Source organism: Telmatherina bonti, assembly GCF_933228915.1.
Source record: "Telmatherina bonti genome assembly, chromosome: 16".
Classification (NCBI taxonomy): domain Eukaryota; kingdom Metazoa; phylum Chordata; class Actinopteri; order Atheriniformes; family Telmatherinidae; genus Telmatherina; species Telmatherina bonti.
In genome coordinates, this window is record NC_136614.1 from 38,486,188 (window position 1) to 38,514,051 (window position 27,864).

Below are 27,864 nucleotides of genomic sequence, written 5' to 3' on the forward strand. Positions count from 1 at the left end.
GTGGTGGTCTTCCCGCTGTAGACGACTGGTGGTGATCTTCCTGCTGCAGACGACTGGTGGTGGTCTTCCCGGTGGTCTTCCCGCTGTAAATGAATGGTGGGGGTCTTCCCGCTGTAGACGAGTGGTGGTGGTCTTCCCGCTGCAGACGACTGGTGGTGGTCTTCCCGCTGCAGACGACTGGTGGTGGTCTTACCGCTGCAGACGAATGGTGGGGGTCTTCCCGCTGTAGACGACTGGTGGTGGTCTTCCCGCTGTAGACGAGTGGTGGTGATCTTCCCGCTGCAGACGACTGGTGGTGGTCTTCCCGCTGTAGACGATTGGTGGTGGTCTTCCCTCTGTAGACGACTGGTGGTGGTGTTCCTGCTGTAGACGACTGGTGGTGGTCTTCCCTCTGTAGACGACTGGTGGTGGTCTTCCCGCTGTATACGACTGGTGGTGGTCTTCCCGCTGTAGACGACTGGTGGTGGTCTTCCCGCTGTAGACAACTGGTGGTCGTCTTCCCGCTGTAGACGACTGGTGGTGATCTTCCTGCTGCAGGCGACTGGTGGTGGTCTTCCCGGTGGTCTTCCCGCTGTAGATGAACGGTGGGGGTCTTCCCGCTGTAGACGACTGGTGGTGGTCTTCCCGCTGTAGACGAGTGGTGGTGGTGTTCCTGCTGTAGACAACTGGTGGTGATCTTCCCGCTGCAGACGAATGGTGGGGGTCTTCCCGCTGTAGACGACTGGTGGTGGTCTTCCGCTGTAGACGAGTGGTGGTGGTCTTCCTGCTGTGGACGACTGTTGGTGGTCTTCCTGCTGTAGACGACTGGTGGTGGTCTTCCCGCTGTAGACGACTGGCTGTAGACGACTGGCTGTAGACGACTGGCGGTGGTCTTCCTGATGTAGACGACTGGTGGTGGTCTTCCTACTGTAGACGACTGGTGGTGGTGTTCCTGCTGTAGACGACTGGTGATGGTCTTCCCGGTGTAGACGACTGGTGGTGGTCTTCCCACTGTAGACGACTGGTGGCGGTGTTCCTGCTGTAGACGACTGGTGGTGGTCTTCCTGCTGTAGACGACTGTTGGTGGTCTTCCTGCTGTAGACGACTGGCTGTAGACGACTGGTGGTTTTCTTCCCGCTGCAGACGACTGGTGGTGGTGTTCCTACTGTAGACCACTGGCGGTGGTCTTCCCGCTGTAGACCACTGGCGGTGGTCTTCCCGCTGTAGACGACTGGTGGTGGTCTTCTCGCTGTAGACGACGGGGGGTGATCTTCCCGCTGCAGACGATTGGTGGTGGTGTTCCTACTGTAGACCACTGGCGGTGGTCTTCCCGCTGTAGACCACTGGCGGTGGTCTTCCCGCTGTAGACTACTGGGGGTGATCTTCCCGCTGTAGACGACTGGCGGTGGTCTTCCCGCTGTAGACGACTGGTGGTGGTCTTCCCGCTGTAGACGACTGGCTGTAGACGACTGGCGGTGGTCTTCCTGCTGTAGACGACTGGTGATGGTCTTCCCGCTGTAGACGACTGGTGGTGGTCTTCCCGCTGTAGACGACTGGTGGTGGTGTTCCTACTGTAGACGACTGGTGGTGGTCTTCCTGCTGTAGACGACTGGTGGTGGTCTTCCGGCTGTAGACGACTGGCTGTAGACGACTGGCGGTGGTCTTCCTGCTGTAGACGACTGGTGATGGTCTTCCCGCTGTAGACGACTGGTGGTGGTCTTCCCGCTGTAGACGACTGGTGGTGGTCTTCCCGCTGTAGACGACTGTTGGTGGTCTTCCTGCTGTAGACGACTGGCTGTAGACGACTGGTGGTGTTCTTCCCGCTGCAGACAACTGGTGGTTGTGTTCCTACTGTAGACCACTGGCGGTGGTCTTCCCGCTGTAGACGACTGGTGGTGGTCTTCTCGCTGTAGACGACGGGGGGTGATCTTCCCGCTGCAGACGACGGGTGGTGGTGTTCCTACTGTAGACCACTGGCGGTGGTCTTCCCGCTGTAGACCACTGGCGGTGGTCTTCCCGCTGTTGACGACTGGTGGTGGTCTTCCTGCTGTAGACGACTGGTGGTGGTCTTCCTACTGTTGACGACTGGTGGTGGTGTTCTTGCTGTAGACGACTGGTGATGGTCTTCCCGCTGTAGACGACTGGTGGTGGTCTTCCCACTGTAGACGACTGGTGGTGGTGTTCCTGCTGTAGACGACTGGTGGTGGTCTTCCTGCTGTAGACGACTGTTGGTGGTCTTCCTGCTGTAGACGACTGGCTGTAGACGACTGGTGGTTTTCTTCCCGCTGCAGACGACTGGTGGTGGTGTTCCTACTGTAGACCACTGGCGGTGGTCTTCCCGCTGTAGACGACTGGTGGTGGTCTTCTCGCTGTAGACGACGGGGGGTGATCTTCCCGCTGCAGACGACGGGTGGTGGTGTTCCTACTGTAGACCACTGGCGGTGGTCTTCCCGCTGTAGACCACTGGCGGTGGTCTTCCCGCTGTTGACGACTGGTGGTGGTCTTCTCGCTGTAGACGACTGGGGGTGATCTACCCGCTGCAGACCACTGGTGGTGGTGTTCCTACTGTAGACCACTGGCGGTGGTCTTCCCGCTGTAGACCACTGGCGGTGGTCTTCCCGCTGTAGACGACTGGCGGTGGTCTTCCTGCTGAAGACAACTGGTGGTGGTCTTATCGCTGCAGACGACTGGTGTTGGTGTTCCTACTGTAGACCACTGGCGGTGGTCTTCCCGCTATAGACCACTGGCGGTGGTCTTCCCGCTGCAGACCACTGGCGGTGGTCTTCCCGCTGTAGACGACTGGTGGTGGTCTTCTCGCTGTAGACGACGGGGGGTGATCTTCCCGCTGCAGACGACGGGTGGTGGTGTTCCTACTGTAGACCACTGGCGGTGGTCTTCCCGCTGTAGACCACTGGCGGTGGTCTTCCCGCTGTAGACGATTGGTGGTGGTCTTCCCTCTGTAGACGACTGGTGGTGGTGTTCCTGCTGTAGACGACTGGTGGTGGTCTTCCCACTGTAGACGACTGGTGGTGGTCTTCCTGCTGTAGACGACTGGCTGTAGACGACTGGTGGTGGTCTTCCCGCTGTAGACCACTGGTGGTGGTCTTCCCGCTGTAGACGACTGGTGGTGGTCTTCCCGCTGTAGACGAGTGGTGGTGGTGTTCCTGCTGTAGACAACTGGTGGTGATCTTCCCGCTGCAGACGAATGGTGGGGGTCTTCCCGCTGTAGACGACTGGTGGTGGTCTTCCCGCTGTAGACGAGTGGTGGTGGTCTTCCTGCTGTGGACGACTGTTGGTGGTCTTCCTGCTGTAGACGACTGGTGGCGGTCCTCCCGCTGTAGACGACTGGCTGTAGACGACTGGCTGTAGACGACTGGCGGTGGTCTTCCTGATGTAGACGACTGGTGGTGGTCTACCTACTGTAGACGACTGGTGGTGGTGTTCCTGCTGTAGACGACTGGTGGTGGTGTTCCTGCTGTAGACGACTGGCGGTGGTCTTCCTGATGTAGACGACTGGTGGTGGTCTACCTACTGCAGACGACTGGTGTTGGTGTTCCTACTGTAGACCACTGGTGGTGGTCTTCCCGCTATAGACCACTGGCGGTGGTCTTCCCGCTGCAGACGACTGGTGGTGGTCTTCCTGCTGCAGACGACTGGTGGTGGTCTTACCGCTGCAGACGACTGGTGGTGGTCTTCCCGCTGTAGACGACTGGTGGTGGTTTTCCCGCTGTAGACGACTGGGGGTGATCTTCCCGCTGCAGACGACTGGTGGTGGTCTTCCCGCTGTAGACGATTGGTGGTGGTCTTCCCTCTGTAGACGACTGGTGGTGGTGTTCCTGCTGTAGACGACTGGTGGTGGTGTTCCTGCTGTAGACGACTGGTGGTGGTCTTCCCTCTGTAGACGACTGGTGGTGGTCTTCCCGCTGTATACGACTGGTGGTGGTCTTCCCGCTGTAGACGACTGGTGGTGGTCTTCCCGCTGTAGACCACTGGTGGTGGTCTTCCCGCTGTAGACAACTGGTGTTCGTCTTCCCGCTGTAGACGACTGGTGGTGATCTTCCTGCTGCAGGCGACTGGTGGTGGTCTTCCCGGTGGTCTTCCCGCTGTAGATGAATGGTGGGGGTCTTCCCGCTGTAGACGACTGGTGGTGGTCTTCCCGCTGTAGACGAGTGGTGGTGGTGTTCCTGCTGTAGACAACTGGTGGTGATCTTCCCGCTGCAGACGAATGGTGGGGGTCTTCCCGCTGTAGACGACTGGTGGTGGTCTTCCCGCTGTAGACGAGTGGTGGTGGTCTTCCTGCTGTGGACGACTGTTGGTGGTCTTCCTGCTGTAGACGAATGGTGGTGGTCCTCCCGCTGTAGACGACTGGCTGTAGACGACTGGCTGTAGACGACTGGCGGTGGTCTTCCTGATGTAGACGACTGGTGGTGGTCTACCTACTGTAGACGACTGGTGGTGGTGTTCCTGCTGTAGACGACTGGTGGTGGTGTTCCTGCTGTAGACGACTGGCGGTGGTCTTCCTGATGTAGACGACTGGTGGTGGTCTACCTACTGTAGACGACTGGTGGTGGTGTTCCTGCTGTAGACGACTGGCGGTGGTCTTCCTGATGTAGACGACTGGTGGTGGTCTACCTATTGTAGACGACTGGTGGTGGTCTTCCCGCTGTAGACGACTGGTGGTGGTCTTCCCACTGTAGACGACTGGTGGTGGTCTTCCCGCTGTATACGACTGGTGGTGGTCTTCCCGCTGTAGACGACTGGTGGTGGTCTTCCCGCTGTAGACCACTGGTGGTGGTCTTCCCGCTGTAGACAACTGGTGGTCGTCTTCCCGCTGTAGACGACTGGTGGTGATCTTCCTGCTGCAGGCGACTGGTGGTGGTCTTCCCGGTGGTCTTCCCGCTGTAGATGAATGGTGGGGGTCTTCCCGCTGTAGACGACTGGTGGTGGTCTTCCCGCTGTAGACGAGTGGTGGTGGTGTTCCTGCTGTAGACAACTGGTGGTGATCTTCCCGCTGCAGACGAATGGTGGGGGTCTTCCCGCTGTAGACGACTGGTGGTGGTCTTCCCGCTGTAGACGAGTGGTGGTGGTCTTCCTGCTGTGGACGACTGTTGGTGGTCTTCCTGCTGTAGACGACTGGTGGTGGTCCTCCCGCTGTAGACGACTGGCTGTAGACGACTGGCTGTAGACGACTGGCGGTGGTCTTCCTGATGTAGACGACTGGTGGTGGTCTACCTACTGTAGACGACTGGTGGTGGTGTTCCTGCTGTAGACGACTGGTGGTGGTGTTCCTGCTGTAGACGACTGGCGGTGGTCTTCCTGATGTAGACGACTGGTGGTGGTCTACAGACTGTAGACGACTGGTGGTGGTGTTCCTGCTGTAGACGACTGGCGGTGGTCTTCCTGATGTAGACGACTGGTGGTGGTCTACCTACTGTAGACGACTGGTGGTGGTCTTCCCGCTGTAGACGACTGGTGGTGGTCTTCCCACTGTAGACGACTGGTGGTGGTGTTCCTGCTGTAGACGACTGGTGGTGGTCTTCCTGCTGTAGACGACTGTTGGTGGTCTTCCTGCTGTAGACGACTGGCTGTAGACGACTGGTTGTTTTCTTCCCGCTGCAGACGACTGGTGGTGGTGTTCCTACTGTAGACCACTGGCGGTGGTGTTCCCGCTGTAGACCACTGGCGGTGGTCTTCTCGCTGTAGACGACGGGGGGTGATCTTCCCGCTGCAGACGATTGGTGGTGGTGTTCCTACTGTAGACCACTGGCGGTGGTCTTCCCGCTGTAGACGACTGGGGGTGATCTTCCCGTTGCAGACGACTGGCGGTGGTCTTCCCGCTGTAGACGACTGGCGGTGGTCTTCCCGCTGTAGACGACTGGCGGTGGTCTTCCCGCTGTAGACGACTGGTGGTGGTCTTCCCGCTGTAGACGACTGGCTGTAGACGACTGGCGGTGGTCTTCCTGCTGTAGACGACTGGTGATGGTCTTCCCGCTGTAGACGACTGCTGGTGGTCTTCCCGCTGTAGACGACTGGTGGTGGTGTTCCTGCTGTAGACGACTGGTGGTGGTCTTCATGCTGTAGACGACTGGTGGTGGTCTTCCGGCTGTAGACGACTGGCTGTAGACGACTGGCGGTGGTCTTCCTGCTGTAGACGACTGGTGATGGTCTTCCCGCTGTAGACGACTGGTGGTGGTCTTCCCGCTGTAGACGACTGGTGGTGGTCTTCCCGCTGTAGACGACTGTTGGTGGTCTTCCTGCTGTAGACGACTGGCTGTAGACGACTGGTGGTGTTCTTCCCGCTGTAGACGACTGGTGGTGGTCTTCTCGCTGTAGACGACGGGGGGTGATCTTCCCGCTGCAGACGACGGGTGGTGGTGTTCCTACTGTAGACCACTGGCGGTGGTCTTCCCGCTGTAGACCACTGGCGGTGGTCTTCCCGCTGTTGACGACTGGTGGTGGTCTTCTCGCTGTAGACGACTGGGGGTGATCTACCCGCTGCAGACGACTGGTGGTGGTGTTCCTACTGTAGACCACTGGCGGTGGTCTTACCGCTGTAGACGACTGGCGGTGGTCTTTCCGCTGCAGACGACTGGTGGTGGTCTTACCGCTGCAGACGACTGGTGTTGGTGTTCCTACTGTAGACCACTGGCGGTGGTCTTCCCGCTATAGACCACTGGCGGTGGTCTTCCCGCTGCAGACGACTGGTGGTGGTCTTCCCGCTGCAGACGACTGGTGGTGGTCTTACCGCTGCAGACGACTGGTGGTGGTCTTCCCGCTGTAGACGACTGGTGGTGGTCTTCCCGCTGTAGACGACTGGGGGTGATCTTCCCGCTGCAGACGACTGGTGGTGGTCATCCCGCTTTTGACGACTGGTGGTGGTCTTCCCGCTGTAGACGACTGGGGGTGATCTTCCCGCTGCAGACGACTGGTGGTGGTCTTCCCGCTGTAGACGATTGGTGGTGGTCTTCCCTCTGTAGACGACTGGTGGTGGTGTTCCTGCTGTAGACGACTGGTGGTGGTGTTCCTGCTGTAGACGACTGGTGGTGGTCTTCCCTCTGTAGACGACTGGTGGTGGTCTTCCCGCTGTATACGACTGGTGGTGGTCTTCCCGCTGTAGACAACTGGTGGTGGTCTTCCCGCTGTAGACGACTGGCTGTAGACGACTGGTGGTGGTCTTCCCGCTGTAGACCACTGGTGGTGGTCTTCCCGCTGTAGACAACTGGTGGTCGTCTTCCCGCTGTAGGCCACTGGTGATGATCTTCCTGCTGCAGGCGACTGGTGGTGATCTTCCTGCTGCAGGCGACTGGTGGTGGTCTTCCCGGTGGTCTTCCCGCTGTAGATGAATGGTGGGGGTCTTCCCGCTGTAGACGACTGGTGGTGGTCTTCCCGCTGTAGACGAGTGGTGGTGGTGTTCCTGCTGTAGACAACTGGTGGTGATCTTCCCGCTGCAGACGAATGGTGGGGGTCTTCCCGCTGTAGACGACTGGTGGTGGTCTTCCCGCTGTAGACGAGTGGTGGTGGTCTTCCTGCTGTGGACGACTGTTGGTGGTCTTCCTGCTGTAGACGACTGGTGGTGGTCTTCCCGCTGTAGACGATTGGTGTTGGTCTTCCCTCTGTAGATGACGGGTGGTGGTGTTCCTGCTGTAGACGACTGGTGGTGGTCTTCCCTCTGTAGACGACTGGTGGTGGTGTTCCTGCTGTAGACGACTGGTGGTGGTGTTCCCGCTGTAGACGACTGGTGGTGATCTTCCCGCTGCAGACGAATGGTGGGGGTCTTCCCGCTGTAGACGACTGGTGGTGGTCTTCCCGCTGTAGACGAGTGGTGGTGGTCTTCCTGCTGTGGACGACTGTTGGTGGTCTTCCTGCTGTAGACGACTGGTGGTGGTCTTCCCGCTGTAGACAACTGGGGGTAATCTTCCCGCTGCAGACGACTGGTGGTGGTCTTCCCGCTGTAGACGACTGGTGGTGGTCTTCCTGCTGTAGACGACTGGTGGTGGTCTTTCCGCTGCAGACGACTGGTGGTTGTCTTCCTGCTGTAGACGACTGGCGGTGGTCTTCCTGCTGTAGACGACTGGTGGTGGTCTTCCCGCTGTAGACGACTGGTGGTGGTCTTCCTGCTGTGGACAACTGGTGGTGTTCTTCCCGCTGCAGATGACTGGTGGTTGTCTTCCTGCTGTAGACGAGTGGTGGTGGTCTTCCTGCTGTAGACGACTGTCGGTGGTCTTCCTGCTGTAGACGACTGGTGGTGGTCTTCCCGCTGTAGACGACTGGTGGTGGTCTTCCTGCTGTAGACGACTTGCGGTGGTCCTCCTGCTGTAGATGATTGGCTGTAGACGACTGGCGGTGGTCTTCCCGCTGTATACGACTGGTGGATAGTCTTCCCGCTGTAGACGACTGGTGGTGGTCTTCCTGCTGTAGACGACTGGCTGTAGACGACCGGGGGATGGTCTTCCCGCTGTAGACCACTGGTGGTGGTCTTCCCGCTTTAGACAACTGGTGGTCGTCTTCCCGCTGTAGACGACTGGTGGTGATCTTCCTGCTGCAGGCGACTGGTGGTGGTCTTCCCGCTGTAGACAACTGGTGGTGATCTTCCTGCTGCAGGCGACTGGTGGTGGTCTTCCCGGTGGTCTTCCCGCTGTAGATGACTGGTGGTGGTCTTCCCGCTGTAGACGACTGGTGGTGGTCTTCCCGCTGTAGACGACTGGCGGTGGTCTTCCCGCTGTAGACGACTGGTGGTGATCTTCCTGCTGCAGGCGACTGGTGGTGGTCTTCCCGGTTGTCTTCCCGCTGTAGATGACTGGTGGTGGTCTTCCCGCTGTAGACGACTGGTGGTGGTCTTCCCGCTGTAGACGACTGGCGGTGGTCTTCCCGCTGTAGACGACTGGTGGTGGTCTTCCCGCTGCAGGCTGATGTGAGAAAGCACTTTGACCTGCTGCAGTATGCATACCCTCCACAAAGAGGGGTGGATGACACCATGCTCACCCTGCTGCATGGGGCCTTGACTCACCTTGAGAAGCCCAAGTCAGTTACTTGTCTTTGTGGATTTCTCTCGTGCATTCAACACGTGCAACCACATGTCATGGGGCAGAGGCTGCTCCAGATGAAGCCTAATCCTCATGGTATTCTCTAGGTCTTCTCCTATCTTATGGGGCAGGATCAGCGGGTGAATGGTCTCTTCAACACCACCAGGACTAAATCTACTGGTTCTCCACAAGGTTCAGTCATCTCTCTACTTCTCTACTTCTACATACTCTTCATGCTGTATGACTTCCAGAGCTCCACCCTGTGAATAGCTTACATCAAGTAGTCAGATGACATGGTAATCATGGACACTAAGAACCCAGCTGGACATTTGCAGACTGAACTGGACTCATTTTCATTATGGTGCAGGGATAACTGCTTGCGCTTAAATGCAACCAAAACCACTGAATTTATTTATTATTTATTATTTATTAGTCATTTATTTCCATCATGGTTACTTTGCCACACCTCCACTCACAGTCAACAACAAAATCATTGCAAAGGTTCATTCATACAAATATCCATAATATTGGATAATAAACTTATATGTCAACCTAAGACTGAACATATTTTTACAAAATGTCAACAGCGCTTCTGCTTTCTCAATAAACTACCAGAAACTACGGGTTCACCAGTCCTTTCTCTCAGCTCAATAAGTCCTTCATTCGATCCATTATTAACATCACGGCTTGGATCACTTACTTCATATAAACACTCTAATTAAAATCATCAAATTGGCAGTAAAATTCTAGGCCAGCAACAGCAGTCTCCTAAAGACCTTTATAACACCAGAGTTCTGAGAAAAAGGACAGATCTGTGCTGACTCCCCACACCCCCTGAACCCTGACTACATCCTGCTACCTTCAGGGTGCAGGTACAGGTCCCTTCCACTGAGGACAAAGAGCACATCCTCTAGTTTCTTCCCAACTTCTGTTCGTTTGCCAAACTGTGTTTCTAAATTTGAATGTTTCCTCATGTATTTTATGTTTTATTGTGATGAACGGTATGAAGGGATGTGTCATATACACGTTTTAATGTTTCATTTTTTCTGTAGCACAGTCTCCTCTGCAAACAAAGTTCCTAACCAGTCAACAGGTTCTACCAGGTGCACTGTGGTGTCTTTCTGAAGCGTCCCAGAAGCGCAGCCGCTTTCCGCCTCTACAATAAACGTCTGTTTTTGCTGCTTTGAAATCTCGTCAATCCAGAGCAGAGCGGATCGTTCAGGCAGGAAATCAACTGGTGAAAACCAAAGTGGATTCGGTGGATTTCACCAGTAAAAGACTACATGTCACTTTGGATGCATTTTAATCTCAGCATTTCTTCATTGCCACTGGTGCCAAACCGTAAGGCGCAAGACGGTTTTACCTAATAAATGTCACTGTGGAAAACGTACATTTATCTTTGAGGAAGAAAGCTGCACCGTTTTGTAACCTCGTTTTGACACAACACATCTTGACTATGACGAAATAAAGGTCAACATTTGAGAAGTGGTTGAACTGTACCTGCTTCTTTATTTGCTGTTTCATTGTTTGCTTTAAAACAGTTTTATTATGCATTTTAAGTCGGCTTACACCAACTATGATGCACAATTCTCATGAGAGGTCCTGCTCTGAAACTCTGCTGGTGAAATAAGATGTCGGGCTGAAAGCGCAGCGCTTCCACTCTACAGCGCATCTGCTCTATACGGTGCAGCTGCTCTATACGGCGCTTCCACTCTATACGGCACTTCCGCTCTATACGGGGCAGCTGCTCTATATGGTGCTTCCGCTCTATACGGCGCTTCCGCTCTAAACGGTGCTTCCGCTCTATACGGCGCTTCCGCTCTAAACGGTGCTTCCGCTCTATACAGCACTTCCGCTCTATACGGTGCAGCTGCTCTATACGGTGCTTCCGCTCTATACGGCACTTCCGCTCTATCCGGCGCTTCCGCTCTTTACGGCGCTTCCGCTCTATACGGCGCTTCCGCTCTATACGGCGCTTCCGCTCTATACGGCGCTTCCGCTCTAAACGGTGGTTCCGTTCTATACAGCACTTCCGCTCTATACGGTGCAGCTGCTCTATACGGTGCTTCCGCTCTATACGGCACTTCCGCTATATCCGGCGCTTCCGCTCTTTACGGAGCTTCCGCTCTATACGGCGCTTCCGCTCTATCCGGCGCTTCCGCTCTTTACGGCGCTTCCGCTCTTTACGGCGCTTCCGCTCTTTACGGCGCTTCCGCTCTATACGGCGCTTCCGCTCTATACGGCGCTTCCGCTCTATACGGCGCTTCCGCTCTTTACGGAGCTTCCGCTCTATACGGCGCTTCCGCTCTATCCGGCGCTTCCGCTCTATACGGCCCTTCCGCTCTATCTGGAGCTTCCGCTCTATACGGCGCTTCCGCTCTAAACGGCACTTCCGCTCTATCCGGCACTTCCGCTCTAAACGGCGCTTCCGCTCTATCCGGCGCTTCCGCTCTATACGGCGCTTCCGCTCTTTACGGCGCTTCCGCTCTTTACGGCGCTTCCGCTCTAAACGGCGCTTCCGCTCTATACGGCGCTTCCGCTCTAAACGGCGCTTCCGCTCTTTACGGCGCTTCCGCTCTTTACGGCGCTTCCGCTCTTTACGGCGCTTCCGCTCTTTACGGCGCTTCCGCTCTATCCGGCGCTTCCGCTCTTTACGGCGCTTCCGCTCTTTACGGCGCTTCCGCTCTTTACGGCGCTTCCGCTCTATCCGGCGCTTCCGCTCTATCCGGCGCTTCCGCTCTTTACGGCGCTTCCGCTCTATCCGGCGCTTCCGCTCTTTACGGCGCTTCCGCTCTTTACGGCGCTTCCGCTCTATACGGCGCTTCCGCTCTATACAGGGGTTCCGCTCTATACGGTGCAGCTGCTCTATACGGTGCTTCCGCTCTATACGGCACTTCCGCTCTATCCGGCGCTTCCGCTCTTTACGGAGCTTCCGCTCTATACGGCGCTTCCGCTCTATCCGGCGCTTCCGCTCTTTACGGCGCTTCCGCTCTTTACGGCGCTTCCGCTCTATACGGCGCTTCCGCTCTATACGGCGCTTCCGCTCTTTACGGCGCTTCCGCTCTTTACGGCGCTTCCGCTCTATACGGCCCTTCCGCTCTATCCGGAGCTTCCGCTCTATACGGCGCTTCCGCTCTATACGGCGCTTCCGCTCTATCCGGCACTTCCGCTCTATACGGCGCTTCCGCTCTTTACGGCGCTTCCACTCTAAACGGCACTTCCGCTCTATACGGCCCTTCCGCTCTATCCGGAGCTTCCGCTCTATACGGCACTTCCGCTCTATCCGGCACTTCCGCTCTATCCGGCACTTCCGCTCTATCCGGCGCTTCCGCTCTATACGGCGCTTCCGCTCTAAACGGCGCTTCCGCTCTATACGGCGCTTCCGCTCTAAACGGCGCTTCCGCTCTTTACGGCGCTTCCGCTCTATCCGGCGCTTCCGCTCTAAACGGCGCTTCCGCTCTATACGGCGCTTCTGCTCTTTACGGCGCTTCCGCTCTATCCGGCGCTTCCTCTCTTTACGGCGCTTCCGCTCTTTACGGCGCTTCCGCTCTATACGGCGCTTCCGCTCTATACGGCACAGCCGCTCTATACGGCGCTTCCGCTCTTTACGGCGCTTCCGCTCTTTACGGCGCTTCCGCTCTATCCGGCGCAGCCGCTCTATACGGCGCTTCCGCTCTATACGGTGCTTCCGCTCTATACGGTGCTTCCGCTCTATACGGCGCTTCCGCTCTATACGGCGCAGCCGCTCTATACGGCGCAGCTCCAAACGGTGATTCTACTGGGGATCCCCGGTGTATGTCATCAATGCCTTTAGCTCCATCTAAATGCCAAGCCAGGGCTGTAAAACTCTGCAAACCTGCTTCAACACACTTGGCTGCGATCAGTGGGTCATTAACCGGCTTGTGCTAAAGTTGAAAAGAAGCTGTTGTTTAAATCAGGTTAGAAACCTACAGGACAATTAGTTACTAGTTTTACCAGTAGTGTTATCTTACTCTTTAAACTGGGCTTCTTTCACTTTTACCTCCAGTCAGCAGTGAGAATTAGCTCTGAGTTCCAGTCCCCGTGATAAGCTCGCTTCTCCTAAATCCACCAATAAACACAAGAGTCTAAGAGTGTGTTGTTTTTGTGGTTGGACAGTGTTGCAGTGGACAGACTCATTCATGTGTCAGGGTTGCGTCATCTCCACAATATTTCTCTGATAGGTGGTTTAGCCAGGCTTCACCACAAACTACAGGCCAAACGTTTTCACAGCTGTTTTCTGCAGTCAGGAGCTGAACTTACATCCAGATATGCTCCAAATGTCCAGGAACATCAAGAAACACCTTAACCAATGTCTGATTCCATCTATCTGCTTAAAACCAGGAAGAGACAGAATGATGCTCCTTCACCAGCTGATGCTGTCAAACCATCTGCAGAACAAAGGAGATTTTAGCTCTGCATCTCAGCATCGTGCCAATATTGCAGCTCTTTCTTCTGATTTAACCTGAGAATTTATAACTAAACACAAAGAGAATTGCAGCTCATGCAGAGGATTGTTTCAGTCAAACAGACACAGAAACAGATATCAGGTAAGGCTGCGCATCGGAGACGGAGAGCAAAAATAAAGGTTTTGGTTACACAACTGGTTTAACTGGAAGTGGGTCAGTAATATGGCGGTTTAACTGGGAACAGATCAGGAACATAACATAAGGAGAACGTCAGCATCTCTGGGGTGGAAAGATGGACAGAGATTCACCAGTCTGAGACAAACTGGGTCTAAACATTCAGCAAAATGTTCCGCAGACTTTGAAGATCCACCATCTGCATCAGGGGGGACTCTGGTCCTGCAAATGTTTCCCTGCTGCAACACACCTGACTCAAACAGTGGTTAACTCGTAGAGCTGTGCCGAGTTTAAGGTCTGCACAGGTCTAAGGTGTTACAGCTTCAGTCAGCTGTGCTCACGTCTACATTACTCAGAATTCAGTAAAAATGAGGCAGAATCTGATAAACATTTCTCATGGAAACATTTTGACTTGTGGAGAACAAACAACTGCAAATGTAGTATATTTTATTTGACTTGTGTTTCAGTTTGGTTTAGAAGACCAATACAAACCAGAACAAAGAGCAGAATGGAGATAAGCTGAGCCTGGAACTGGATTAACTAAACAGAATAAATTTGAACATTTGAAATAAGACATTTGCTTTCTTTTCTGAGACAAACCCAAATGATTTCCTGAAAGGATAGCCGTACCCCTGACATATTTTTTTTAAGCACATTTATCTCCCTGTGATAACATTAAATCTTTGTGAACTGGCTTGTTATCCAGCAGAAACTGTGGAAGATGTGAAGCTGCTGGAGAAGCTAACAGAAAAACACAAAAGCAGAAGGTCAGGCAGTCCCTGCTGACGATGGACAGATTCCACTTTACTAGAAGTGACTGGTTCCCTCTACAGCCACAGTAGGAAGAGTGCAACCAGCCTCTGGAAGTTGTTGGCGTGTGTTTAGGTCCAGGTCTGCTTGGATACAGTCCGACGGTGATGTGTGAAGCCCAGCTGGAGAGAAGCTATGCTCAGCATCAGACAGCTCTCCCAACGCAGGAATTAAGGCAAACTGCATCCACTCAGCAATAAACGCACCAGTAGATCAGGTTAAACAGGATGTAGGCGCCTGGAAAAATCATACGAGAGTAAGTGTCGATGGTGTGGGTGTTCTGGATGATCCGAAAGCCCCGAATGCCCTTCTTCTTGGTTCCAGCAGACTCGTTGTCCAGTGTGAGGTGCACCACCATCCTCTCCTGTTTGTCTGATGCATCTTCAGCTGCCATGGAGGCTCTGGTGTACCCAGCCAGGCTGTTTGCGTCCGCCTCGCTGTATGTCCCGTCCATCATCATGGTCTTAGTGTGAGGCATTCCACACGTGCAGGGGAGGCTTTGGGACTGATGAAAGAGAGGAAAAATGAAGTTTCCAGCAACATTTGGAGTTTAAAGTGGTTTCTGACAGCTACTGTACCTGTTCCCTCACTTTTTCTCTGAGCTTGCGGTCTTTTCCGTCTCGTACCGTTGTCAGGTAGTTGACGGCTGCATATTCAAGCACAGACAGGAAGACAAAGACGAAACTGACCCAGAGGTAAATATCCACAGCTTTGATGTAGGAGACTCTGGGCATGGAGGCGTTCACTCCAGTGATGATGGTGGACATGGTGAGCACCGTCGTAATCCCTGAAACACAGAAAATTAACGTGCTTCTGCAGAGAATCGTCTCCACATTTACAAACTTGATTTTTTGGGCAGATTCTTTTTGCAGGATGACAAAACTTGACATCCAAAAGTAAACTTTCATTTTCATTGAGCCTATTGTCATATTGTTGCAGTGAAGGCAGTTTATTTCTACATCACATTTCACAAACAGCACTGTGAAAAGAATTTCCTCCATTCAGGATTTCTTACGATTTTGCAAAATTTTCACTTAAATGTTTCATATCATCACGAATTTTAATATGAGACAAACATCTTCTTTTAAGTTTTTCCCTTCAGGGGTTGCCACAGTGAATCATCTGCTTCCATCTAACCCTCTTTGCGTCATCTCGTCTCACTCCAACTGTCCTCATGTTAATCTCCTCACTGGTCTTTTTCTTGGCCTCCTGTCTGGCAGTTCCAACCTGTGCGTCATTCTCCCAATGTATTCACCATCCCTCCTCCGAACATGTCTCAGTCTGGCTTCTTCTCCAGAGCATCTTCCACCGGCTCCCTGCTCTCACAATGTCATCTGCAAACATCATAGTCCATGGAGACTCCTGTCTAACCTCGTCTGTCAGTCTGTCCATCACCATAGCGTACAAGAGGGGCCTCAGAGCTGATCCTTGATGCACCCCACCCTAAACTCCTCTCTCGTACCTGCAGCACACTTCACCACCGTCTTACAGCCCTCATACTGTAAGACTGTGGTGTCTTACAGCTCAGATGGTGCCAACTTTGCTCTTCAAAATCCACACCATCACACTTCTCCATTCCTCTGGCTTCTATCTAAGAGTCAAAAACTCTACAGCTGCCTCGCCTACACACCTCCATACCTCCACGGGTATCACCAGGACCAGCTGCCTGTCCACTCTTCACCCCCTTCAATGTCCTCCTAACTTCATCCTCACCAGTTCGTGCTGCTTCCTGGTCCACTGCAGTCACCTCTTCTGCTCTTTGTTCCCTCTCATTTTCCTCATTCATCAACTCTTCAAAGTACTCTTTCCATCTTCTTATCCCACCTGCAGCATCCCTCAGTACATTTCCAGCTCTATCCTTAATCCCCCTGACTTGCTGCACATCCTTCTCATCTCTCTCTGCCTTGCCAACCTGGATGAGTCAATGGAAGACAGTATTTCCTACAGTCAAAGTCTACTATCATCTGTCCCTCCATGTTCCTGTCCCAGATACTAAACCTACCCATCACTTCCTCATCACCACATTACTTTCATCAGCATGTCCACTGAAATCTGCACCAATCAGCACTCTCTCACCACTAGGGATATTCTGCTAAACTTCATCCATCCATCCATTCATCCATCCTGGTCTCCTCCCAGAGGGACGTGCCTGGAACACCTCACCAGGGAGGTCCAGGAGGCATCCTGACCAGATGCCCGAGCCACCTCAACTTGTTGCTCTCGATGTAGAGGAGCAGCGGCTCTACTCTGATCTCCTCCCGGATGACCGAGCTCCTCACCCTATCTCTAAGGGAGAGCCCGGCCACCCTGCGGAGGAAACTCATTTCAGCCGCCTGTATACGAGATCTCCTTCTTTCGGTCACGACCCACAGCTCATGATCATAGATGAGGGTAGGAACGTAGATCGACAGGTAAATCGAGAGCTTCGCCTTCTGGCTCAGCTCCTTCTTCACCACGACAGACCGGCGCAGAGTCCGCTTTACTGCAGACGCCGCACCGATCCGTCTGTCCATCTCACGCTCCATCCTTCCCTCACTCATGAACAAGACCACAATCTACCCTATTCCGGCTGAGGACCATGGTCCAGATTTTGAGGTGCTGATTCTCATCCCAGCCGCTTCACACTCCGCCGCGAATCGCTCAAGTGAGAGCTAGCAAGGTAGATCTCATCCACCCCTTAAGAAGGGGGACCGGAGGGTGTGTTCCAATTACAGGGGAATCACACTCCTCAGCCTCCCTGGTAAGGTCTATTCAGGGGTCCTGGAGAGGAGGGTCCGCCGGATAGTCGAATCCTGGATTGAGGAGGAGCAGTGTGGTTTTCGTCCTGGTCGCGGAACAGTGGACCAGCTCTATACCCTCTCTGGGGTCCTGGAGGGGGCATGGGAGTTTGCCCAACCAGTCTACATGTACTTTGTGGACCTGGAGAAGGCATTCTACCGTGTCCCCCGGGGGCTCCTGTGGGGGGTACTCCGGGAGTATGGGGTACCGGACCCCCTTGTACGAGCTGTCCGGTCCCTGTACGACAGGTGTCAGAGCTTGGTTTGCATTGCCGGTAGTAAGTCGGATTCGTTTCCGGTGAGGGTTGGACTCCGCCAAGGCTGCCCTTTATCATCGAAAACTTCTTCCAGCTCACTCCAAAATGTCTCCTTCTGTTACTCACATCCTTCCTGTGGAGCACAAGCACTAAAAACACTGACCATCCCACCTTCAGTCAGAAGCTTCAAACTCATCACTCTGTCCAGAGCTGCATTCGCATCAGAATAGTCCACTAGACTTGGTCCGCTTGGGGACGCGGCTCAGCTGTAGGGGGGTGTATCCATGCAGATCGTGCACTTTGGTCAAATGAGCCAAACCATTAGAATAATATATTTCCTCCACCTGCCAGTTAAACATGGAGACCAAACTATGGCTGTTTTGGGTTTTTATTGTGTCTTATGCAAGTATACTGCAGAAATCCACTGCAACAATGGACGCAGTATGAACATCAGACGAGGCAGAGGACCCTTAACGCCATCGCTATGGATTTACCCACAATGCAACGCTATGCCACATGCAGGAAGGGACTTTTTTGTAGTCCACCTCCTGTATTTGGTCCACTTAAAACAGGCTGAGACCTGCGTTTGTAGCGGAATGAATCTGCTTCTTTGGTCCAAATCAGAATTCGTTTGGCGGATTCACATTTCCCCAAACAAAGCGACTTTCTGAGCAAATGGACTCTAATTCAGATCAAAAAGGCTGATGTGGACATGTCCTGAGACTCTTTTCACTTCCAGAACATTACCAAACTCCTCCTTTAGGATAGCTCCTACTCTGTTTCTCTATCTTCACCATGAACCCTGCTCCGAAGCTTCCAGCATTGCTACACTTCCAGCTCGTCTCCTGAACATAGAATATCCACCTTCCTCCTCTGCATCATGTCTACCAACTCTCTGCCTTTTCCTGTCCTAGTCCCAGCATTCAAAGATGCTACTCTCAGTTCTAGACTCTCAGCTTTCCTCTTCTCTCTCTGTCTATGGACATATCTTCCTCTTCTTCTACTTCAATCTACAGGAGACCAATTTCTATCAGCGCCCTGAAGTTTAACAGCACTTGCTGTCAACCTGGGCCATCTGGTATGGAAGTCTTAGGATATATTTGCACGTTTTCTTTCACGCTGGATGCCCTTCCTGACACAAGCCTCTGCATTTATCTTAGCTTCTGACCGGCCAGACTGTTCAGAGAACAGTGGCTTGTGTTTCCCTTGGGGCTGCATTTGATTTGACACAAACATAACCCGAGTAAATATAAAATGCAGTTTTTACATGGGGATTGTATTCATTATGGAAACTATTTTTCCAAGCTTCCATGACCCAATGCGAAAATGTATTTGTCAAGTTACAAGTTAACTGTGATTAAACACATTTTTGGAAAGGTTCATTCAGACTGTATCCGAGGCTGATCACATCCAGACCTGATCAATAAAGAAATGACTTAAATAGCAGCTGTGTGGGAAAGTGAAGCAGGCGGTGAGATCTAGAACAGAAACACCTCATGCTGCCATCGAAAGACATTCAAGAACAAATGAGCAACAAAGTGACTAAAATCTGTCAGGTTTCCAGCCAATCACAGTCGGAGACATTATCCGACTGTCCCAGAGACGAGTGGGAACAAACCTTCCTAGGTGTGGTCGTGGGCAGAAATGCATCATGGGAGAGTTCCAAGGCCAAAACCATGACGGACCAAACAACCCCACAAAGTTTTGTCTGACATCTGCCAAGAAACATCTTGATGATCCCCAAGATGTCTGGAAAAATATTCTTTTGATTGACAAGACAAAAGCTGAACTTTCTGGAAGAAGTGCTTCCCGTTATTCTGGCGTAAACGTCAGACCATTCTAGCAACAGTCAAACATGGTGGTGGTAGTGTGATGGTCTGAGCTGCTGTGCTTCTTCAGGACCTGGACTTGAGGGGATTGATGGAACCATCTGCTTCTACCTGAACACCTTGAAGGACAACGTTCAGTTCGTCATCTCAAGCTCAAACACGCTCAGGTTCTGCAACATGACAACAACCCGACACACACCAGCAAGTCCTCCTCTGATGCTTCAACAAACTAAATGAAGGGTGTGGAGCAGCCAAGTCAAAGTCCAGACTTGAATTCAGTTGAAATGCTTGCTGACTTTTAATCTTTCTTTTTTTGGCTCCAAAAACTGTTATTTCAGTTTTGTCTTCTTTAAGTGAAGGAAGTTCTGGCACATCCAATCTGATCCAAAGCTGATCAATACATTTGATCAGAGTTTGGACTGGACTACAGTTTCCTGGTGAGATGGTTATGTGGATTTGTGCATCATCATTGTAATGATGGGAACATATCTAGTTATTTTTCATAATGTGAGCAAGTGGAGCATGTAGATGGAGGGCCATCATGGAGTTTTGGGAACTCCACTGGATATCTTCGTTTGCTCAGATTAATAGTTACCTACTCCTCGCTGATTCCGGTCCTTTCTCTCATCTGGAGACCATGTATGGATACCATCTTCTAATGCTGTAATGTTGTTCATATGGTACAAATGCAATTTGACTTTTTCTTTGTTGTACACATAAATGTCCACAGGTGGACGGGTATGACTGGTTAACCAGAGGAGATAAACTGCAGGTAGGTGCAGAACCGGGATGGAGGCATTTACACTCTGTTATAAATCTTAGAACTGCAGGATAAACATCATCCAATATCTTAGAGCTGGCAAAGATGTTGATGTCATTATAGTTATGATGAATATGGTCCATTTGGAAGTGGCTTTTGATGGATGTAGATGTTCATCACCAACGTTCACAAAGTCTCTACCAGGAGTTTGACCAACCGCATCTTCAATCCACCTCCATTCACACAAACCTGAAGTTGCTGACTGCATCTCCTGCCAGGTCAGACAAATAAAGGATGTACAATGTTGACCTCTTCTCTGTGACAGGTTGGTGACCTCCACTGTTGCCTAGTGCTCTAAGTTTGCCGCCATGTGTTTTGGAAACAAAGGAAACCTGAACAGGCAGAATTGTGCTGCTTTGTCCTACCTAATGAGACCCTGGCAGGGACGGCCCTGCGGTCGATCCAGAAGGACACCCAGGACAGCATTACCATCAGAGTGGCGGGGAAGTATGTCTGCAGCAGGAAAAAGAAGATGTGACGCCGGAGAGTGAAGTTGATATACAGACGGTTGTACCAGCCTGGAGAAAGAGGCAAACATGGCAGCTGTGTTACAAGTGCTGGAGAAAGAGAGAAATAAAATACCAGCATGAGCAAAAATATATGCAGATTTCTCCTGGGCATTAGATATGTGTAACACTGAGCAAGATGAAGATAAAATCTAAACGACTGGTGGAATCTCGGAGGGGAAAGTGCTAAAACTCAACATTAAAACTAAACGTTAAAACGAGTTCAACCTGGCTCCATGTTGGGACACAACATTCCTTATGGAAGGAAATGTTGTCCTGATGAATCCAGCTGGATTAAGCCTCAGAGCTGGTGCATTGAATGTCCTGCTGATTAATGACACAACTCTATCCTGCATCCGTAATAACATTTTTTATAATACATAATAACAAAATATCCCAAATATCAGTGGAAACCATAATACAGGAAAAAGACATAACACCACATGTCCTGCAATCATGTGCATTAAATACACACACATTGTGTGAGTGGAACTATCGACCTGTGCTGCTGTAGAACGCCAGTCTGGAGGTGGTGTGAAACTTCTGAATGAGGAACTGAGAAAGAGAAATCCTGTCATCTGTGCTCAGAGACTCGTCTCCACTCTTCCAGTACAGCATCAAGTCCTCATCGGTGTAAGCATCTGAGGGATAGACAGCGGCATTTCAGCCCAGAAAGTCCAAACATAAAACTCACCGACCAGCAAAAGCCAGTTGGTTTCACAAGAACCCAAAAACACAGAAAGTTGGGATGTTAGGAAAAATGCAAATAAAACCATAAAACACCAGAGATTCACCAACATGAGACAAACTGGGTCTGAAAATACTGGCTGCTTCCATGATGCTCCAGATGGTTTGTACTGGTGAAAGGTCTGGATGTCAGCAGACCAGTTCTCCTGTTCCACCATGCAGCTGATGGATGCAGGATGTGGTCCAGCATGGTGAAACCTGCAAGACGTTGTCTGGATGGGAGCAGATGTTTCAGCATTGATGGAGCTTCCCAGATGTGGAAGCTGCCCACGCCATCGGCACTAATGCAACCCCATCCCATCAGAGATGCAGGCTGATAACAAGCTGGATGCTCCCTCTCCTGATTGGTACCAGTTACTTTTTACTGTTCCAGCCGGTTACAGATTCAGATTCACCATCAAATGATAAAATGTTTACGTTTCATCATCCGACATGATGTTTATCTTCTAATGGAAAGAAAAGAAGACCTGACGATTGATGATGATGATCTGTAGAAGGTTTGTTGTGTCTACACCATACAGCTTGTTGTAATTTCACTTTATATTCGGTCATTTCCACATTAATACTGCTCCATCAGTGCAGTAAGCCAATCCAAAACATTTCATGCCCTTTAAAAGTTACCATTAATGAAGCTCAGAATCTTTTAAATCCTAATGTCCCTAAAGAGATAAATCTCGGCAGAAGTGAACAGAGGTAATGCGCAGCAGCATGTAAAATCAGTGTTGCCTCATATTTAAACTTAGAGCGCACCAGAAATGGGAGGAGTAATCCCTGCAGGGATGCTGTGATGGAGGTCAGCTGCAACTGGTGCATGTGATGTTTCTATGTGGAGTCACTTTCACCGACCTCTTCCTGCCTTGTGCTGCTAATGGAAAATTGTGGCGGATCAGGATTTAGGAATACTTACAGCTCTCCAGCTCCAGGGTGCATGTCTGTGAGTCCAGAGGGAACCGACTGAAGTCCATGTTACACGCGGCAGTAACTGTAACCCTGTGGAGTTAAGTGGAAAAGTCAAACTCGCCAGCTCCACACCGGTGGCACAAAGACCTGAACCAGGTGTGATCTGGTTTATGTCTCACCTCATGCTGTACAGAACATGACCATCTGGGAAGACCCTCAGCATGATGTTGTCAGTAGTGGTGTCATGGATGAAGGACCTCTTAGAATGGACGAAGAACACATCAGGCACCCATATCTTCTTCACCAGGCGCCCATCAAAGGTCATGCTCTTGTTAGTGGTGCTGGGGAACGCCAGCCTCTCATCCTTCCAGTAGTGCCTCAGATACAGAGTCATGGTGAAGTCCTGGAGCAGAGGGAGGGCGAACAGAAACAGAAACAGCCTCTGGATTAAGTGTCACTACGGGACACTACTTGCTCGCCTCCTCGGTTTTATTGAATTCCTCTGGGATTAGGGTGCTCTGACCCGTGGCTGCTGGATTATTTGGATTGTTTACAACTAAATGTACACAGTCAGCAGAAGTGTTGAACATATGTTAACAAACAGCAATCCACAGACTCCTGGTCCTAGATGACCCCTGTTCTGTTGCTATGCAGGCAGATTTCAGTCCAGATGCCCCATGTCCAGGATCATCCTATTCTCCTCGTGGTATTACATAAGACCAGATCATTTTGGAATAATGGCTGCAGCAACACATTGTACTCTTGGCACACGCCATAAAACCACCTTCGCTGTTGCGTAACAGGAGTTCCGGACATTTCTCAATCCCTCTGGCGAGTATGATGTGTAAAGTAATAAGATTTCTTGACATTTTTATATGACTCAATATCAGTTAATATTTCAAACCACTGAAAGAGTAAAAAAACAAACAAACAAACAAAACAACCCTAAAGACGTATACACACTGTTTACAGTAGAAGCAAAACCAGAAAATCATGTTTGACAGAATATTTTTTTTAGGTCTATCAGCTCCAGAACCAGGTGTGAAAACTTCCATCAGGACCAGAACCGGGAAGGAAAACCTCCATCAGGACCAGAACCAGGAGAGAAAACCTCAATCAAGACCGGAACCAGGAAAGAAAACCTCCATCCGGACCAGAACCGGGAAAGAAAACCTCCATCAGGACCGGAACCAGGAAGGAAAACCTCCATCCGGACCAGAACCAAAAGAAAATAAACCTACATCAGGACCAGAACCAGGAAGGAAACCTCCATCAGGACCAGAACCAGGTGAGAAAACCTCCATCAGGACCAGTACCGGGAAGTAAAACCTCCATCAGGACCAGAACCAGGTGAGAAAACCTCCATCAGGACCAGAACCAGGAAGGAAAACCTCCATCAGGACCAGAACCAGGAAGGAAAACCTCCATCAGGACCAGAAGCAGGAGAGAAAACCTCCATCAGGACCGGAACCAGGAAGGAAAACCTCCATCAGGACCAGAACCAGGAAGGAAAACCTCCATCAGGACCAGAACCAGGAAGGAAAACCTCCATCAGGACCAGAAGCAGGAGAGAAAACCTCCATCAGGACCGGAACCAGGAAGGAAAACCTCCATCAGGACCAGAACCAGGAAGGAAAACCTCCATCAGGAAAGGAACCAGGAGAGAGAACCTCCATCAGGACCAGAACCAGGAAGGAAAACCTCCATCAGGACCAGAACCAGGAAGGAAAACCTCCATCAGGACCAGAACCAGGAAGGAAAACCTCCATCAGGACCAGAACCAGGAAGGAAAACCTCCATCAAGACCAGAACCAGGAGAGAAAATCTCCATCAGGACCAGAACCAGGAAGGAAAACCTCCATCAGGACCAGAACCAGGAAGGAAAACCTCCATCAGGACCGGAACCAGGAAGGAAAACCTCCATCAGGACCGGAACCAGGAAGGAAAACCTCCATCAGGACCAGAACCAGGAAGGAAAACCTCCATCAGGACCAGAACCAGGAAGGAAAACCTCCATCGGGACCAGAACCAGGAAAGAAAACCTCCATCAGGACCAGAACCAGGAAGGAAAACCTCCATCGGGACCAGAACCGGGAAGGAAAACCTCCATCAGGACCAGAACCAGGAAGGAAAACCTCCATCGGGACCAGAACCGGAAAGGAAAACCTCCATCAAGACCAGAACCAGGAAGGAAAACCTCCATCAGGACCAGAACCGGGAAGGAAAACCTCCATCAAGACCGGAACCAGGAAGGAAAACCTCCATCAGGACCAGAACCGGGAAGGAAAACCTCCATCAAGACCGGAACCAGGAAGGAAAACCTACATCAAGACCGGAACCGGGAAGGAAAACCTCCATCAGAACCAGAACCAGAACCAGGTGAGAAAACCTCCATCAGGACAAGAACCAGGAGAGAAAACCTCCATCAAGACCAGAACCAGGAAGGAAAACCTCCATCAGGACCAGAACCGGGAAGGAAAACCTCCATCATGACCAGAACCAGGAGAGAAAACCTCCATCAGGACCAGAACCAGGAAGGAAAACCTCCATCAGGACCAGAACCAGGAAGGAAAACCTCCATCAGGACCAGAACCAGGAAGGAAAACCTCCATCGGGACCAGAACCAGGAAGGAAAATCTCCATCGGGACCAGAACCAGGAAGGAAAACCTCCATCAGGACCGGAACCAGGAAGGAAAACCTCCATCAGGACCAGAACCAGGAAGGAAAACCTCCATCAAGACCAGAACCAGGAAGGAAAACCTCCATCAGGACCAGAACCGGGAAGGAAAACCTCCATCAAGAACGGAACCAGGAAGGAGAACCTCCATCAGGACCAGAACCGGGAAGGAAAACCTCCATCAAGACCGGAACCAGGAAGGAAAACCTCCATCAAGACCGGAACCAGGAAGGAAAACCTCCATCAGAACCAGAACCAGAACCAGGTGAGAAAACCTCAATCAGGACAAGAACCAGGAAGGAAAACCTCCATCAGGACCAGAACCAAGAGAGAAAACCTCCATCAGGACCAGAACCGGGAAGGAAAACCTCCATCATGACCAGGACCAGGTGAGAAAACCTCCATCAGGACCAGAACCAGGAAGGAAAACCTCCATCAGGACCAGAACCAGGAAGGAAAACCTCCATCAGGACCAGAAGCAGGAGAGAAAACCTCAATCAGGACCGGAACCAGGAAGGAAAACCTCCATCAGGACCAGAACCAGGAAGGAAAACCTCCATCAGGACCAGAACCAGGAAGGAAAACCTCCATCAGGACCAGAAGCAGGAGAGAAAACCTCCATCAGGACCGGAACCAGGAAGGAAAACCTCCATCAGGACCAGAACCAGGAAGGAAAACCTCCATCAGGACCGGAACCAGGAGAGAGAACCTCCATCAGGACCAGAACCAGGAAGGAAAACCTCCATCAGGACCAGAACCAGGAAGGAAAACCTCCATCAGGACCAGAACCAGGAAGGAAAACCTCCATCAGGACCAGAACCAGGAAGGAAAACCTCCATCAAGACCAGAACCAGGAGAGAAAATCTCCATCAGGACCAGAACCAGGAAGGAAAACCTCCATCAGCACCAGAACCAGGAAGGAAAACCTCCATCAGGACCGGAACCAGGAAGGAAAACCTCCATCAGGACCGGAACCAGGAAGGAAAACCTCCATCAGGACCAGAACCAGGAAGGAAAACCTCCATCAGGACCAGAACCAGGAAAGAAAACCTCCATCAGGACCAGAACCAGGAAGGAAAACCTCCATCGGGACCAGAACCAGGAAAGAAAACCTCCATCAGGACCAGAACCAGGAAGGAAAACCTCCATCGGGACCAGAACCGGGAAGGAAAACCTCCATCAGGACCAGAACCAGGAAGGAAAACCTCCATCGGGACCAGAACCGGAAAGGAAAACCTCCATCAAGACCAGAACCAGGAAGGAAAACCTCCATCAGGACCAGAACCGGGAAGGAAAACCTCCATCAAGACCGGAACCAGGAAGGAAAACCTCCATCAGGACCAGAACCGGGAAGGAAAACCTCCATCAAGACCGGAACCAGGAAGGAAAACCTACATCAAGACCGGAACCGGGAAGGAAAACCTCCATCAGAACCAGAACCAGAACCAGGTGAGAAAACCTCCATCAGGACAAGAACCAGGAGAGAAAACCTCCATCAAGACCAGAACCAGGAAGGAAAACCTCCATCAGGACCAGAACCGGGAAGGAAAACCTCCATCATGACCAGAACCAGGAGAGAAAACCTCCATCAGGACCAGAACCAGGAAGGAAAACCTCCATCAGGACCAGAACCAGGAAGGAAAACCTCCATCAGGACCAGAACCAGGAAGGAAAACCTCCATCGGGACCAGAACCAGGAAGGAAAATCTCCATCGGGACCAGAACCAGGAAGGAAAACCTCCATCAGGACCGGAACCAGGAAGGAAAACCTCCATCAGGACCGGAACCAGGAAGGAAAACCTCCATCAAGACCAGAACCAGGAAGGAAAACCTCCATCAGGACCAGAACCGGGAAGGAAAACCTCCATCAAGAACGGAACCAGGAAGGAGAACCTCCATCAGGACCAGAACCGGGAAGGAAAACCTCCATCAAGACCGGAACCAGGAAGGAAAACCTCCATCAAGACCGGAACCAGGAAGGAAAACCTCCATCAGAACCAGAACCAGAACCAGGTGAGAAAACCTCAATCAGGACAAGAACCAGGAAGGAAAACCTCCATCAGGACCAGAACCAAGAGAGAAAACCTCCATCAGGACCAGAACCGGGAAGGAAAACCTCCATCATGACCAGAACCAAGAGAGAAAACCTCCATCAGGACCAGAACAAGGAGAGAAAACCTCCATCAAGACCGGAACCAGGTGAGAAAACCTCCATCAAGACCAGAACCAGGAAAGAAAACCTCCATCAAGACAGGAACCAGGAAGGAAAACCTCCATCAGGACCAGAACCAGGAAGGAAAACCTCCATCAGGACCAGAACCGGGAAGGAAAACCTCCATCAGGACCAGAACCAGGAAGGAAAACCTCCATCAGGACAAGAACCAGGAAGGAAAACCTCCATCAGGACCAGAACCGGGAAGGAAAACCTCCATCAGGACCAGAACCAAGAGAGAAAACCTCCATCAGGACCAGAACCGGGAAAGAAAACCTCCATCAGGACCAGAACCAGGTGAGAAAACCTCCATCAGGACCACAACCAGGAAGGAAAACCTCCATCAGGACCAGAACCAGGAAGGAAAACCTCCATCAGGACCAGAACCAGGAGAGAAAACCTCCATCAGGACCGGAACCAGGAAGGAAAACCTCCATCAGGACCATAACCAGGAAGGAAAACCTCCATCAGGACCGGAACCAGGAGAGAAAACCTCCATCAGGACCAGAACCAGGAAGGAAAACCTCCATCAGGACCAGAACCAGGAAGGAAAAGCTCCATCAGGACCAGAACCAGGAAGGAAAACCTGCATCAGGACCAGAACCAGGAAGGAAAAGCTCCATCAGGACCAGAACCAGGAAGGAAAACCTCCATCAGGACCATAACCAGGAAGGAAAACCTCCATCAGGACCAGAACCAGGAGAGAAAACCTCCATCAGGACCGG

At 51.8% G+C, this 27,864-nt stretch overlaps 1 protein-coding gene across 1 annotated transcript in view; it reads right to left on the minus strand.

Annotated features, from left to right (window-relative positions):
* Positions 1-14,603: 14,603 nt before the first annotated feature.
* LOC306767773 (gamma-aminobutyric acid receptor subunit rho-2-like) overlaps positions 14,604-27,864 on the minus strand; it is a gene marked incomplete at its 3' end in the record, with an annotated part of 82,894 nt that continues 69,633 nt past the window's right edge. The window contains exons 3-8 of the mRNA XM_079255892.1: positions 22,429-22,652; positions 22,257-22,339; positions 21,103-21,243; positions 20,462-20,614; positions 14,992-15,200; positions 14,604-14,912 (exon numbers count right to left, since the gene is read on the minus strand). Of these exons, the coding sequence (XP_079112018.1) occupies positions 14,604-14,912; positions 14,992-15,200; positions 20,462-20,614; positions 21,103-21,243; positions 22,257-22,339; positions 22,429-22,652 (1,119 nt within the window). The remainder of the gene's footprint in view (positions 14,913-14,991; positions 15,201-20,461; positions 20,615-21,102; positions 21,244-22,256; positions 22,340-22,428; positions 22,653-27,864) is intronic.